Source organism: Dendrobates tinctorius, unplaced genomic scaffold (assembly GCF_039654945.1).
Source record: "Dendrobates tinctorius isolate UK_male_01 unplaced genomic scaffold, ASM3965494v1 ptg000070l, whole genome shotgun sequence".
In the NCBI taxonomy this organism is placed as follows: Eukaryota; Metazoa; Chordata; class Amphibia; order Anura; family Dendrobatidae; genus Dendrobates; species Dendrobates tinctorius.
In genome coordinates this window covers 90888366-90905102 of record NW_027361738.1, presented here as the reverse complement: position 1 = coordinate 90905102, position 16737 = coordinate 90888366, and the positions used below count along the sequence as shown (strand labels likewise).

Here is a 16737-nt window from a genome sequence, read left to right as displayed (position 1 = left end):
AGCCACATTGGTGTTCTCCTGTTCCTAGCCCTTTTATTTCTGTACGGTATGGCTAGCTTGCAGTGAGTGTGTAAAACTGATTTAAATATTTCCCATTTATTTTCTGTGCTCCTATTTTTGAGGACATTGTCCCAATCAATTCGGCGAAGGTCCTCTCTAAGCTGATCAAACTTTGCTTTCCTGAAATTCAGCGTTTTCGCAACCCCCTTCCAGGGCACCTTACTGAAGGACAAGTGGAATTGTATTATATTGTGGTCACTGTTTCCTAGGTGCCATCGACTCGCACTTCTGTTATTCTATCTGGCCTGTTGCTTAACATTAAGCCCAGAAGGGCTGTCCCTCTAGTTGGGCCCTGCACAAGTGGTGACAGATAATTATCCTTGGTCACTGACAGAAATTGGTTTCCTTTCTGAGATGCGCAGGTTTCAGTTTCCCAGTCTATGTCGGGGTAGTTGAAGTCCCCCATAATAATCACCTCATTGTGATTTGCTGCTTTGTCTATTTGTTTCAATAATACATTTTCAGTGGTTTGTTATATTTGGTGGCTTATAACAAACCCCTATGAGGATTGTATTATTTTTCCCTCCTTGTATCTCCACCCATAGAGACTCCACCTCTTCATTTCCCTCTTGTATATCTTCTCTTAGTGTGGGCTTTAAAGTGGACTTTATATATAGACAGACCCCACCCCCTTTCCCTTTTTTTACGATCCCTCCTAAACATATCATATCCTTGCAAGTTAGCCGCCCAGTCATAGCTGTCGTCTAACCATGTCTCAGTTATGACTGGGCGGCTAACTTGCAAGGATATGATTTGTTTAGGAGGGATCGTAAAAAAAGGAAAGGGGGTGGAGTCTTTCTATATATAAAGTCCACTTTAAAGCCCACACTAATAGAAGCTTCCTATCCTTCCCTCTTTTCGATATTGTTAACAATTGTGCTTTGAGAATTTCATTTTTCAAGATTTCCCATCCTTCCTGGACATTTTTGTCCTTAAGGATATCCAGCCACTGGATCCCTCCAATTCTCTTTCTGAATCCCTTAAAATCTGCCTTTCTGAAATCTAACTTTGACGTCTGAGTCTTCACAGGTCTCTGTGAATCTGGATAGGTGGTAAGAGATTTAGCTGCAGCAGGGAGTAGGGACACTGAGGAGCTGTGAATTAGCATAGGTGGGCAGAGATTCTACCACAATATTGAGAAACACTTGGAGGCAGTCAATTAGGGTAGTGGGAAAGAGATTCAGCAGCAGCTGGGAGAGGGACACTGAGGAGCTGTGAAGTAGTATAGGTCAGCAGAGATTCAACAGCAGCTGAGAGGAGGGGCAGTGAGGAGATGTGAAGTAGTATAGGTGGGCAGAGATTCAGCTGCAAGATGAAGAGACATTTGGGGGCTGTCAATCAGGATAGGTAGTAAGAGATTGAGCAATAGCTGGGAGGAGGACACTGAGGAGCTGCTTATCAGTCTAGCTTGGCAGATATTGTGTTTAAATTGTCAAAAAGTATTATACAGCCACATGTATGACACATGTCCTCACTGTATGGTTGTCAGCCTCATCAGGTCTGAGATTTAATAAAGTATGTAGTTTATATTGTTACTGTAACACTAGTTAGAGGTCCATTTTATGTAATATCTTGAACATTAAAAAGAATCATGTCTATATACAAAAGTTGTAAGCTCTAAATAGCATAAAAATGTTCAATTATTCACTTCTTAATTACAGTAAAAAGCCAAAGAAACCACCGAGAAGGCAAAACAACCGCCTGAAACCACTGACTTTGGCTTATGATGGAGATGCGGACATGTAACAGAGAAGTTAAAAAAAAAACATTTGTAAAAGAATATTCTACATTCCTTCTCGGAAAGAGACAATGAGACAATGTTGTGAGGATGAACGTGATGGCGGCAGCTGAAGCACAGCCTGGAGAAACGCAACAGAAGACTGTCTACAAATACATTGTAAATACTACTTGGTCTGTTGCAAGACTTGACCTTGACCCCATGTAACCGGAACGCATGAACCTTTACCATATGCTGAGATTCCTACAATATCAGCAGCAGATAACTTATGTTCGTGGCATCATTTTGGGGGTTCGGTATAAATTTCTCTATGATACAGAAGATCTATCTTCGAGAAAACGCAACACTTAAGAAGTTTACAGACACATTTTCAGTATGAACTTTAGGTTAAAAAAAATTACGGGACCACAGGACCAATCAACTTTCAAAACTTTTTGTGCCAGATCATCTTGAAATGCGTCAGCGTCCTGAAACGCAGTATTTTATTTATTTTTTCTTTTTAATAACCTTCTGAAACGCTACACTTGTATATGACACCATGTTTCTACTTTCTCTAACTCTCCTAATCTTGCCTACATCTTGTTTTGCTGTATGTAAGGCAGGGCTTGCACTATATTAGTGCAGCATGTTATGCACTTATCTAGAATTGCCATAGAAAATGCCTCTTTTCATAAGGGATGTCGTCTTGTCCCAGACGCGCCAAGTAGACATTTCACAAGTGTGTAAAAAAAAAAAAAAAAAAAAGAAGAAAAATGGAAAACCTGGACGAGAGTAGAGTTTTTTGTGAAGGGATCTACAATCTGTACATAAATCAGCTCTTTTCTAGTTAGATGACGTGTCTCCCGTTTGTCGATATTCCTCCATGTTTAGATTTAATATGGGCTCTTTCCGTTATTTCCATCATAAGTTCTTACAACTTGTCTGTTCATTACAATCCTTAGAACAATAATCCAACAAACGCCGATATTTGTCAGAATTCTCAATTTTTCAAAATCATTTTTTTTGTTTAAGCAAAGAATACTTCAAGATTTTAAATGTAAAAGCAACAAAATCCCCTTTAAAAAAAAATTAAAAAATAATGTAATAAATATTGATAATAATAATTAAGAATTTCTAAGTGTGCTCCTGCATTGAGCCACAGCGATCGAAGCAATTTCCCTACAGCGCAACCACAGGAAAAATGAAGAATTACACAATTCCTTGTTTAAATCAGTATTTAATGCAGGACAGGCTAGGTCCTCCATAGTTGAGACTGAAGATCGTCCTCCTTCTGTTAGCACAGACAGTATATTTAAAAATTAATTTCCTAAATTGGCCATCCTCATAATCCCTTCCGGTTTAAGGTCAATTTTTTTTTTTTTTTATAGTTTTTATCATTATTTTGTTTTAGAATAAATATTTGATTTATTTTAAGGAATAAAAACTATCAAAATTATATTTAGGGTTATTCAAAAACTGTCACTTTATTTATAAATAGGTTACAATAGCAGCCTGGTCTTACCCCTTAAAAAAAATATCCACAAAAACATACATTTTTAACTTAAAAAAAACTTTCTATAGTTCCAATGTGGTCTTTTGTTCCCAAAAGTTAAAGTGAATCTGTCAGAATGTCTTTGGTATGTCATCTGAAAGCAGTATAATACAGGGGCAGAGATCCTGATTCCAGCAATGTTTCACTTATTGGGTTGTGTTTTGATGTATCAATACAATCAGTGTTTTATCAGCAGAAGATTATCACTAGCGGAAATTTGTCCTTGTGCGTCCTAGTCCAACTATGCCCACAGTACTGATTTGCAGATTTCTGTCAATATACAGTGTACACAGAAAGCTGCCAATCAGGTGTGAGCGAAGTTATATAGGGCTCAGCATTCAGAGCCCTGCTAGATCTGCAGCTGAAAAAAAAAAAAAACTGTGACTGCTGCAACCAGTTAACTAAGTGATACATCGCTGGAATCAGGGTCTCCGGCCCTACATTATGCAGTTGTCAAATTACATAGCTAAAACTCACTAACAGATTCCCTTTAAGACACTTCCTAGTAACAGGAATCGATTTTGTCATACCCAATTATGCAACCAATTTTGTAAAAATATCTGCAAATGAAAACAAAGTTATCAGAACAATAAGGCTGTATGCACACGCCCGGAATTCCCATGTATTTTATGTGTTTTTGCCGCGGTTTTTCGCCGCAAAAACGCCTAAAATAAGCAACCCATTGTATTCAATGGCATTCCGCACATGGTGTGCTAATGCTGCTTATTTTTCTGCTGCAAAATTTCATCGCAGAAAAATATGCAGCATGCTCATTCTTTGTGCGGAATTGCGGGAATTCCACACACATAGGAAAGCATTGTTCCGCTTACTTTCCATATGTGGCTATGCCCACCATGCGCAAAGTAAGCAGAAAATGTGCAGATGGTACCCAGGGTCTGGAGGAGAGGAGACTGTCCTCCAGGCTTTGGGTACCATATCCCCGTAAAAAATAGAATTAAAATAAAAAAATTGTGATATTCTCACCTTCCGGCGTCCCTCGCAGCGTCCCCAGGCCTCAGCGATGCTCCCGGCAACTCCTGTTCCCAGTGATGCCTTGCGACAATGACCTTTAATGAAGTCGCGGTCTCGCGAGACTGCTGCGTCAAAGGTAATTGTCGCAAGGCATCGCTGGGAACGGGACTTGCCGGGAGCATCGCGAGGATCGGGGATGCTGTGCGGGGCGCGGGAAGGTGAGAATAACACCATTTTTTATTTTTTTCATTATTTTTAACTTTATATCTTTTTACTACTGATGCCGCATAGGCAGCCTCAATAGTAAAACGTTGGTCACACTCGTCAAACACTATGTTTGTCGAGTGTGACCAACCTGTCAATCAGTTTTCCAGCGATGCTACAGATCGCTTGCAAAATGCTAGCATTCTGCAATCTAATTACACTTACAAAACGCTAGTTAAAACGCGGGAAATAGGCGGGAATTACACATGCGGAATTCTAGCGTATTTCCCACGGCAGGTAGTTGCGGAATTCTTGCGGAAATTTCCGCGGCAATTCCGCAACGTGTGCACATAGCCTAACGGTATATATACATATACTGTATAAACAATAAAAAGTTGTAAAGATCTAAAATTTTGTTTTAGCTGGTATTTGGGGTGGGTAAAAGAACTTTAGTTTCCCATTCTAGTGATTATTGGATGTTGCAAGAATTAGATCTCTCTACAAATGAAATATTGTCTACTTTTATTTATTTTCTCAATTGTTCAAAAACAGTACAGGATTAAAGAAACAGCACCACCCTGGTTCACAGGTTGAATGTGGTATTACAGCTGAGTTTTAGAAGAAGGCAATCAAGGTCTCTAATCCTGGACACCATCGTTAATGAGTTGCAGTCTAACAATTGTTACACAATGCTATAATAGATGCTAAAAAAGTATACAGATGTAGCAAAGGTTATCATGACCCACGGAAAGCCATCTCGATAACTTATCACAGGAGGTTATTACATGGAAGAGGATTGAACCATGTTACATTAGACGTCACATCATACATATTTGTGCCCTGAAACCCCAGTGCTGTGTCATTGAGTCACGTTAACCTTTGTAAGATCTGTATTTCCACTTCTCGCTTCTCATGTAAATGGTTTAGGTTCTACTAAGTGCCAAATACTGGAGACTGATGAAAAAAAAAGGGATTTATATTTTTCATCTTTTTTCCATTTCTAAGTTTTACACTTATGTACAGCATAATAAATTATGTGTAATGTAATTTTAATATAATTTAAACAATGTCATGTATTTTATTTTTATTTTTAATTTAACCTGAAATAATTTCTATTTTTTTTGTTGTTCACATTAAACTTAAATGTCTTTCTGTTATTGTGTATAATAAAACATTTAAATATATATTTTTTATTTTTCTTTTAATTTAAATGGAAATTTTATTTCTCCTGTAATTTTAAATTATGTTTCTCATGTCTTTTAAAGTATTTTTTGTTTAAATTTCTTTGTTATTATTTTTTTTAAATTGCATTTTTTTGGCATGGAAAAAGCAAAGACCGGATTAATACATGATAATTCTTTGACTGTGAGCCTAAAAAGGAGAGCTGCCGCAAAAAATGAGTTATTGGTAATGTACACATGCAAAGAAATAATAAAAAAATCGTTTTAAAATTGAGCAAAGTCACAAAGTTTTCATAATGAAAAACAATTCACATTAAATATATATATATATATAAATTATTGCTTTTATTTGTACGTGCACTGTAATTATATATATATATATATATATATATATATATGCACAGATAAAATACATGTAAAGCAATAAAGCAATTCGCCATACAAATAAAGGCAAGAAAAAAAAAAATAAGAAAAAAAAAAAATATATATACACACACACACACACACACACACACACACACACACACACACACACACACACACACACACACACACACACACACACACACACACAATAACCAATATCCATAGCGCTCCAAAATTCATTGCATTTACTTTGAGTGAAAGGATATTTTTTTTCTGCCTATTGCTGCCACTAGGGGGAGCATCTTCACTGAGTTCATTAATCAGTCAACTGTATGCAGTAAGCTCATGTGCACCCTCTAAGGGTGACAGGATGAATAGCAATATTTATTATGTAACTGCCTTTCCAAGTGATTTATCAGAAGACTGGAGCTCTATACTATATAAAAAAAAGTTATAAAAAAAGAAGAGGTACCAAAACGATGAACCTATAAGCAAAAGGTGTGAAAAAGTAGTCATTCACATTAAGTCCATATTTACATGCATATTTTTGCACAGGAGGAACATCTATCCTAGAAATAGCCACATAGAATGACTGACAAATATTAGAATATTTAGAATTGAGAGTCCTCAATGGTTGATACCTTTTAATGGCTAACTGAAAAGATGGTAACAAATTGCAGCTTTCGAGACTACTCAGGTCTCTTCATCAGGCATTGACTAATACAAAATCTGAAGAATCACATATTTATACACAACACTGCACAGAAATAACGCAATAGATAAGATAAGGCTGAGTTTACACGTGGCGTTTTTTTCGCGTTTCCGCGGCGGTTTTAACCGCGCGATTTTGCCGCGGTTTTGTGCTAATGCTGCGGTTTTTACCGCAGCGGAATTGCTTCGCGGTAAAAACCGCAGCATGCTCATTAATTTGTGGAATCACGGCGATCCCGTACCCATAGGAATGCATTGTTCCGCTTACTTCCCGAATGTGGCTGTGCACACCATGCGGAAAGTAAGCAGAACAATTGCGGATGGTACCCAGGGGGTGGAGGAGAGGAGACTGTCCTCCGGGCTCTGGGTACCATATCCCTGTAAAAAATAGAATTTAAAAATAAAAAATATTGTTATTCTCACCCTCCGACGTCCCGCGCAGCCTTCCCGCCTCTCTCCACGCTCCCGTTCCCAGTAGTCCTTTGCGAAAATGCCCGCGATGGCGTCCGTTCTCACGGGATCGCGAAGTTTCGCGGTCATTCGTGCGACGTCATCGCGAATTACCGCGAGACATCGCGATCCCGCGAGAACGGACGTCATCACGGGCATTTTCGCAAAGGATTACTGGGAACGGATGCGCGGGACGTCGGAGGGTAAGAATAACACCATTTTTTATTTTTTTTTACATTCTATCTTTTACTACTGATGCTGCATAGGCGGCCTCAGTAGTAAAAAGTTGGTCACACTTGTCAAACACTATGTTTGACGAGTGTGACCAACCTGTCAATCAGTTCTCCAAGCGATGCTACAGATTGCTTGGAAAACGCTAGCATTCTGCAAGCTAATTACGCTTGCAAAATGCTAGTTTTTCCGTGGGAAAATCGCGGGAATTTAAAATGCGATTTTCCCGCGGACTGGAATTCCGGAATTCTCGCGGTAATTTCCGCGAGAGTTCCGGTACGTGTGCACTTAGCCTTAGTGACGTGAAGCAGAATAGTCATTGTGCGACAGATGAGCATAAATATTGGAGCAGTTCATAGATAAGGAGCGTGAAGGTTTTATTGCCCTCTGATTGGGGTCTGGTTCTAAATATTCTTCTACCTACTGGCTAGCACGGTTCAAAGATATATATCTTTCCTGTGACAAATATCAAAGATCATGAGAATTGGATTTAAATGAAAACTGTAATTTAAATAAAACAAAATATATTTGCTTCAAAATAACAAATACTTTATATCATATTTAATCTCACTTTGGCTAATTGTAGGCATCTTATATGATAAGTTGTTATATCTGCTGTCATGTTACCATAAATGTGTATTCGTAGCTGTGATTAAATAGCGGCACCATCGATCTGCGTATGCTACAATGCCATAGCCGTTACCTATGCGCAGGCTTCTAGCAGAGTAATGAATGAACACAATAAAACTTGCCACTAATTCACAATATTCTATCTACGTCTGCTCAAAGTAAGTAATATGGATGATGGATTCATCAACAGCAGCTGGTTAGTGGTTTCCCTTTTATTCAACAACATCAAAACAAATAGGAGAAAACACAAAAGTTGGAAATAAAATGTGTCTAAAAAGAAATAATAAATTTTACATGCGATGAATATTTAGGCAGTGTTAAAGGTGGCTCTTAAAGGGTACGTCCACTTATACAACCATTTTTAAATTGTTGGTGGAGCTTTACCCAAATTGTTTCGAGTACAATTTTCTTATTACTGAAAAGTTACAATATTAAAAAAAAAAAACAAATAAGGCAGTCTAAAAAAAAGAAATAAAGCAATCACATAGAAATAAAAGAAATGTAGCAATTTTACAAACATTCTATTTATCTGTCTGTACAGGTCCTATGCAGAGCTATGTGTCTCCTTGGTTACAGACTACAAACAAAACCAGCGTAGTCACAGCCGTGTGTAACCTAATGATTATGTTAGCAAGTAGGAGACAGATGGAAAAGAAGATTATATGACTGCACGACCGGTCTTCTTGTTTTTTTTTTTTCAGTCTAATATCATGGAGATGTATAAATTTGAATATGAGCTGGAAACAAAATGGTAGGACATGTTAAAAGAGGGTTATCCGGGACTTTGTGAAAAACAAAAAATGTGCCTAAGTGCTAACAGGTAGAAAGTTGTTAACTACCTGCCTGTTATGCCCAGCGCCATTCTTCCCCGACACAGACCACTACTGCCGGGCATTCAGCTGCCTCTGCTGACGTCATGTCGACAAAGCGACTGCTTCTTTTCTACACTGCTCTGTCAATGGGGTGGGACTTCAGGCATCATTATGATTGACAGTCGTATTCCTGCTACCTAGCTGGGGTGCCGACTGTCAATCAGAATGACTTCGAAGTCCCGCCCCATGAGCAGAGCGAAGCAGAAAAGAAGCCGCCATTCTGTGGACGTGAGTTGAGCACTGGCAGCTGAATCACCTGCAGGAGCGGTCCATGTCGGCTATGAACAGCGCCAGGCACAAAAGATAGCAATTACCTGCCCGTCAGTACTTAAGCACATTTTTTTGTTTTTCACAAAGTCCTGGCTAACCCCTTTAATGAGGAGTATTCACAAAGTTTTCTTGATTTTTTTGTTTAGTTTTGGATGTATTGTAAAAATAAAAAAAAATGGTTGTGAAAGTACATAGCTTTTCATTTTATACCAAATAGTTTTTCCTTATTTTATTTTTTAAATATAAATATATTTAAAGGGGCCAATGAATTTTAGCGCTATTTTATTTATTGCATTGTCATTCTAGAACTTGCATTAATTACTAATTAAGGGTTAGACTTTGCATTAAAGGATCTGTCAATCGGAACCTGACAGACCCTATTAGAGAGAGGGGTTTATCGGTCTCTGATATTATCTACAGCGATATTTCATTATAAACAGAAGTCACAATGCAGCTGTGAACACACGGTGAGGTTTTATATTCATCACAAAATTGTAAAAAAAAATAAGTTAAATTGTAAACTCAAAATAAAAAAAATAAATATTCACCGCTTCAGACAAGATAAACTATAATAATATTACCAAACCCTTTAAATGTCTAGTCACGGCTCAAACTTATGAAAATTTCCTCTGTCTAATGGATTTTCCATGAATGTGTATTTCTTCTTCTATACAAACTCCTGTCCATGGAATGGTTTACTTCTTTTTGTTTATTTGTACATTCTGTAATGTATCATTTAATTTTACTTTTTGTACATTTCTTTTTGTAACGCAGAAGATGTTGAAAAAATAAAACGAAAAAAGAAAACTGTGCACGTGGCGTCGTTTTATTTAGGAATTTTGTAACAGTTTAAAAAAGTCACATCCTGTTCCAATCTCCTTTCTATTTCATAGTTGTGTTAAATCCAGACCAACTATTCAGATATACCAGCTGCCATATGTACATAAACAGTTCTAATAATTGGAAAGATAGAGTGAACATATAAGAGTACACCGCCACATAGTGCACATGTAAATAGTATATATAACACAGTATGCAGCTAAGTAGTGCCAGAAAGAAACCTTGCCCATAAGAGCTTACACACTACAGGAGAGAGCGGAGCCTACCCATAAGAGCTGACACTCTACAGGAGAGAGGACCCTGCCCATAAGAGCTGACACTCTACAGGAGAGAGAGGACCCTGCCCATAAGAGCTGACACTCTACAGGAGAGAGAACCCTGCCCACAAGAGCTGACACTCTACAGGAGAGAGAGGAGCCTGCCCATAAGAGCTTACACTCTACAGGAGAGAGAGGAGCCTGCCCATAAGAGCTGGCACTCTACAGGAGAGAGGACCCTGCCCATAAGAGCTGACACTCTACAGCAGAGAGGACCATTCATGTAAGAGCTGACACTCTACAGGAGAGAGGACCATTCATGTAAGAGCTGACACTCTACAGGAGAGAGGACCATTCATGTAAGAGCTGACACTCTACAGGAGAGAGGACCATTCATGTAAGAGCTGACACTCTACAGGAGAGAGAACCATTCATGTAAGAGCTGACACTCTACAGGAGAGAGGACCCTGCCCATAAGAGCTGACACTCTACAGGAGAGAGGACCCTGCCCATAAGAGCTGACACTCTACAGGAGAGAGGACCCTGCCCATAAGAGCTGACACTCTACAGGAGAGTGAGAGGACCTCGCTGACCATAAGAGATTACACTCTACAGGAGAGAGAGAGAGAGAGAGAAGACCCCACTGACCATAAGAGCTGACACTCTACAGGAGAGAGGACCCTGCACATAAGAGCTTATACTCTACAGGAGAGAGAAATCTGCCCATAAGAGCTGACACTCTACAGGAGAGAGGACCATGCCCACAAGAGCTGACACTCTACAGCAGAGAGGACCATTCATGTAAGAGCTGACACTCTACAGGAGAGAGGACCATAGTGAGTATAACAGTGTAAATATATAAGATAAAGATTATATATAAATAAAAAATCAAATAAGGGTAATATTCCCTTAATGAAATATTACTCTGCCGAAAAAGGTTGAATGGCAGACCACTCGGTATCAGATACAAAAGATTGCTGAATCCATCAGGATGAAAGTTCAAAATAGGACATAAGGCAAAGTATTACTGAAAAACCTTTATTAATAAGTAGTTAAATAACACTGTGCACGCAATACGGCACCAAATTGTAAAAGACAGATATAGAGTTAATACACAATTAAAATTTAGACCTACGATAATTGTAAGTATTTTTCTTGTTTAGCTCCGATTTCATATATAGCACATAGGCATGACATGAAAAAAATCCCAAAATTAGCAGAGAGCAAAAAAATATAAAGAATAAAAAATAATAAATAAATAAAAAATATTTCAATAATATGCAAAGTGCTGAGTGCTAATTCATGCATAAACAAGTGAAAAATATGCCAAAGCTATGTAAAATATAATATTCATCCAAAATATAAATAACCGGTCAGGGAACAGTAACTAAAGTGCAAAAAATTAGAAGTGCAAGGTGAACAGAATTACTCCAAACTGGCACGAGTGAAAAAGATCACTCCTTGAGAAAATCATTATATATGGTATATAAAGTGCTATGGTGCTGTATGCTCAAAAGTAAAAAAACCAAAATTATTAATGTGCCAGAGTGCTAAGCTTACTGCTAGACAATGAGGAAAAATCTCTCTAAATAAAATACAGAGTGCTATAGTGCAATTTGCTCCTGTTAATAAGGGACAGTTCCTCAATCACACATTTATATACTGTGAATAAAAGATCCTACATAGGGGGGAGGCAAGAAAAACAGAGTATCCCTCGTTCTGATCGTGTACTGCATTGACCGGGTTAAGGAGGGGAACTAAAGCTGCAGTAATTACCTGGATAGTGGGTCAGAGATGGCGATGGTGCCGTACGCGCCCCGACGTGCGTTTCAGAAGTGCTCAGGGGGTGTTGCCCACATTAAAACCACTAGTTTTTATACCGGTGGGGCCCGATATTATTGGTGGAAGTGGAGCCGTAATGATGCAGACGCACCAGGAGGCCCTGGGAGGTCTCTGCCCCAGTGTCATGTGACCGCTGATGTCAGGTCACATGATCGCGACCCGGTGCCATGGAGACATATAAACGCAGGAAGAGAGACACTCTCCAGGGCACTGGATTGCGTATGTGTGCGGCTCTCGTCCACAGCAATGATAAAGAAAAAACGACGAAGAAGATGGACCAAACATTACTATGGCATTGTAACATTACTGAATGGATCAGACAATCCTTGAATAAAAACTGAATAGAAATGAAAGACAAAAGAAGAAAGAAAAATAATAATGATGAAAATAAGATCAATGATTCATGAAAAAGAAAAAATAAATAAAAATAATAATAAAAATAGTTAAATGTATAATTATATATTAATGAAGAAAAGAGGGGAAGAAGGGAGGAATAAAGGGTGTGAAAGAGAAGGTGAAGGGCAGAACAGAACAAAATAGAAATGTACCGTATATATATGTATATAATAGCACCCATACATAAGGAGAGAGGACACTCTACAGCAGAGAGGACCATGCACATAAGAGCTGATAATCTACAGATGAGAGGACCCTGCACGTAAGAGCTGATACTCTACAGATGAGAGGATCCTGCCCATAAGAGCTGACACTCTACACCAGAGAGGACCATGCACATAAGAGCTGATAATCTACAGATGAGAGGACCCTGCATGTAAGAGCTGACACTCTACAGCAGAGAGGACCATGCACATAAGAGCTGACACTCTACAGCAGAGAGGATCCTGCATGTAAGAGCTGACACTCTACAGCAGAGAGGACCATGCATGTAAGAGCTGACACTCTACACCAGAGAGGACCATGCACATAAGAGCTGATAATCTACAGATGAGAGGACCATGCATGTAAGAGCTGACCCTCTACAGCAGAGAGGACCATGCACATAAGAGCTGACACTCTACAGCAGAGAGGATCCTGCATGTAAGAGCTGACACTCTACAGGAGAGAGGACCCTGCCCATAACAGCTGACACTCTACAGGAGAGAGGACCCTGCCCATAAGAGCTGACACTACAGGAGAGAGGACCCTGCACATAAGAGCTGACACTCTACAGGAATGGGAACTTGCACATAAGAGCTGACACTGCACAGGAGAGAGGATCTTGCACATAAGAGCTGACACTCTATAGGAGAGAGGACCCTGCCCATAAAAGCTGACTGTTCAGGAGAGAGGGCCCAGTCCATAAGAGCTTATGCTCTACAGGAGACAAGTCCCTGCAAGTAAGAGCTGACACTCTACAGGAGAGAGGTCTCTGCCCATAGGAGCTGATACTCTACAGGAGAGTGGTCACTGCCCATAAGAGCTGACACTCTACAGGAGAGTGTACCCTGGCCATAAGAGCTGACACTCCACAGGAGTGGGAACTTGCACATAAGAGCTGACACTGAACAGGAGAGAGGATCTTGCTCATAAGAGCTGACACTCTATAGGAGAGAGGACCCTGCCCATAAGAGCTTATGCTCTACAGGAGACAAGTCCCTGCAAGTAAGAGCTGACACTCTACAGGAGAGAGGTATCTGCCCATAGGAGCTGATACTCTACATGAGAGTGGTCACTGCCCATAAGAGCTGACACTCTACAGGAGAGAGAACCCTGCATATAACAGCTGACACTTTACATGACAGAGGACACTGTTCATAAGAGTTGACTGTAAGAGGTGGAAACTCTGTGCCGTGATTCGAGGAGAGCCTGGAGGGTGTAACTAGGTGAACACCTTACTCTTTGCTAGAGCGCCTGATGGTGGGGTTAGACTTGGCTCACGATGGACATCAGCTGCTACACCAGGACAGACCTCAGATACACGGCAACTGATCTTCAAGGGGCAGGAAGCTGGAACCACCTAGAGGGAAAGTTCACCTGGTACAGGCAAGCACGACAGGAACACAGAAGTGGCAGGTGCTGGCAAGCATGGTTGGAATACAGACAGGCACTGGCAGATGCAGGCAGATATGACTGTTATATAGGAAGGCACGGCAAGTGCAAGTAGGTACGGCTGGTATACAGGTGGGCATGGCAAGTGCAGGCAGGTGCGGCTGATATACAGGAGAGCACAGCAGGTGCAGGCTGGAACGGCTGGTGTACAGGTAGGCACGGAAAGTGAAGGCAGATATGGTTGATATACAGGAGAGCACAGCAACAGCAGGTAGGTATGGCTGGTATACAGATACAGATGGGCACGGTAAGTACTGGATGGCACGACTGATATACAGGCAGATGCCAATGGGCATGGCTAAAATACAGGAATACAAGGCAAGCATGGGCAGACAGGTACAGGACAGGTAAACTGGCAGTTATAAGGGACCTGAAAACTAGAAAGTGTACAGATTACTGACACTACACATTGCTCAGGCATCTCCCATAAGGTGAAGGAGCCTTAAATAATAAGTGTCTCCCAGCCAGTTAAGTAGTGTGCAGACTCCGAGCAGCAGCTGGAGGGGAAGGAAGTGCAGGATGGGGCTGTGGCAGTGAGTCGCCGTCCCTGCTGGGGGAGGAGAGAAACTTGCAGTGACGCCAGCACTACAGTACCCTCCCTTTATGGCCCCCCGTTCTTCAAGCTCACAAGAAATCTCTCCATTAGGAAAGGGACATGGATGTTCTCCCTGGGCTCCCATGACCTCTCCTCAAGACCGAACCCCTTCCAAAAGGCTTTTCCTCTTACCCTTTATGTGGCCAGAGTATTCTCTGCCTTGAAAATATCCTCAATGATGACAGGAGCAGGAATGGTACCTGGATCTTTGCAGAAGGAAATGAGGATGACAGGCTTGGGGTGAGACACGTGAAATGAATTGTGGATCCATAAAGAGGCCAGAGTTTGAGCTTGTAAGCTGCAGTATTTACCTGTCTGAGAATCTCGAATGGGCCTATAAAGCAAGAAACCAATTTATATGAGGGTAGTTTGAGACAGAAATGTTTTGACCAAAGCCAGGCCTTATTCCCAGGGTGAAACATAGGCGGATCCAAACGTCTCTTGTCCTCGTGTCTCTTCATCCTTTCGGAAGATTTTATTAAAGAGGTCTTGTGGTCCTTCCAGATCTTAGAAAAGCCCTTTAGGAGAGTCTCAGCGGCAGGAATGTTGGTGCTAGAAGACACAGGAAATGGAATATTGGGGTATTGACAGTACACCACAAAAAATGGGGATCTAGCTGATGACTCACTCACATGATTGTTGTATGAGAATTCGGTCAAAAGCAGAAGTTCGGCCCAACACTGTGGTGAGCATTGACAAAGTGATGCAAGTAGTTGGTCATGATCTGGTTAACCCACTGTACATGGCCATTGAACTGTGTATGGTAAGTTGAAGAGATATCCAAGATGATATTCAGTATTTTGCAGGCAGCCCTCCAGAAGTGGGGTGTAAACTGGATGCCTCTATCAAAGACAATATGGAGAGATAACCCATGGAGGTGAAAAATAAGTAGAATTAACTTCTTGGAAAGCACAGGAGCAGACGGGAGGATGGACAGCGGAATAAAATGAGCCATCTTAAAGGAGAGATCCACAACTACCCAGATGATGGATATGCTACCAGGGAGCAGATGGTTCGGGCAAGGGAAGTAACCAGCGGGTCGGAAGTTGTTTCGGAGTCTTATTCTTGGTACAAGAGGGACAAGCCAAGATGAAATTTGCGTTATCATTGCGCAGCGATGGCAACCAATGGTCCCATGAAATTAGAATATCTGTTTTTTTCTTCCCAGCGCAACCAGCCAATTTGAATGAGTGACCCCAGTGAAGCACTCACTTCCTGTCTGATTCGGAGACTAAGGTTTTTCCAATTGGTATCTGAGACAAGTCCACTGGAGCAATAATAAGCATCTTGTAGGCAGGTACGGTCTGGGACTGAAATTCAGCCCTGGCATTTAAAATCACACAGGCCCATGCTAATTCCATCCCCAACCATCAGATGGGATATATTACTAATATTACCCTGGATGGAGGAAAGCAAGATTTACTACAAGACCAATATTTCTAATGATTCCCCTGAACTGCTGGGGTAAGTGACGGAGTCAGTGACTTTGTGCTCTGTTGCAACTCTTAACCGTATGGGTGTCTTGAGAACACCGATCCTGTTAACAACATAGCAGACAAGGCTGCCCACAACCAAACAGGCCCTTCTGGTATTTGCCAGAATTGCCAGATGGCCAGTCTGGCCCTACTTCGAGGCCTCAATGATGTTCTGAGGCTCCTCCTGGTCAGAATACAGAAAAGACCTGGAAAACACGTTCGCGTTGATGTTCTTGTCTGCCGGCTGGAAGTGGAGGAGGACAAAATCAAAGCGGGCAAAAAACAAAGACAGCATGGCTGTATACAGATTTACGTGCCCTGTGGACTGAAGGTAGGTCACATTCTCATGGTATTATAGATAATAACAGGATGAACTGCTCCCATCACCAGCAGTTCTCGATCACCTATTGAATAGGTGCATTCTGGAACCTAGAAGGCCTCAGAGAAGAAACCGCAGGACATC

The 16737-nt window shown here is 40.7% G+C and overlaps 1 protein-coding gene across 1 annotated transcript in view; it reads left to right on the top strand.

Moving 5' to 3' along the window:
* The window catches only part of THSD7A (thrombospondin type 1 domain containing 7A), a 730410-nt gene extending 724445 nt beyond the window's left edge, over positions 1-5965 (top strand). Inside the window, exon 32 of the mRNA XM_073582113.1 lies at positions 1722-5965. Within this exon, the coding sequence (XP_073438214.1) occupies positions 1722-1806 (85 nt within the window). The 3' untranslated portion in view covers positions 1807-5965. The remainder of the gene's footprint in view (positions 1-1721) is intronic.
* Positions 5966-16737: the final 10772 nt, after the last annotated feature.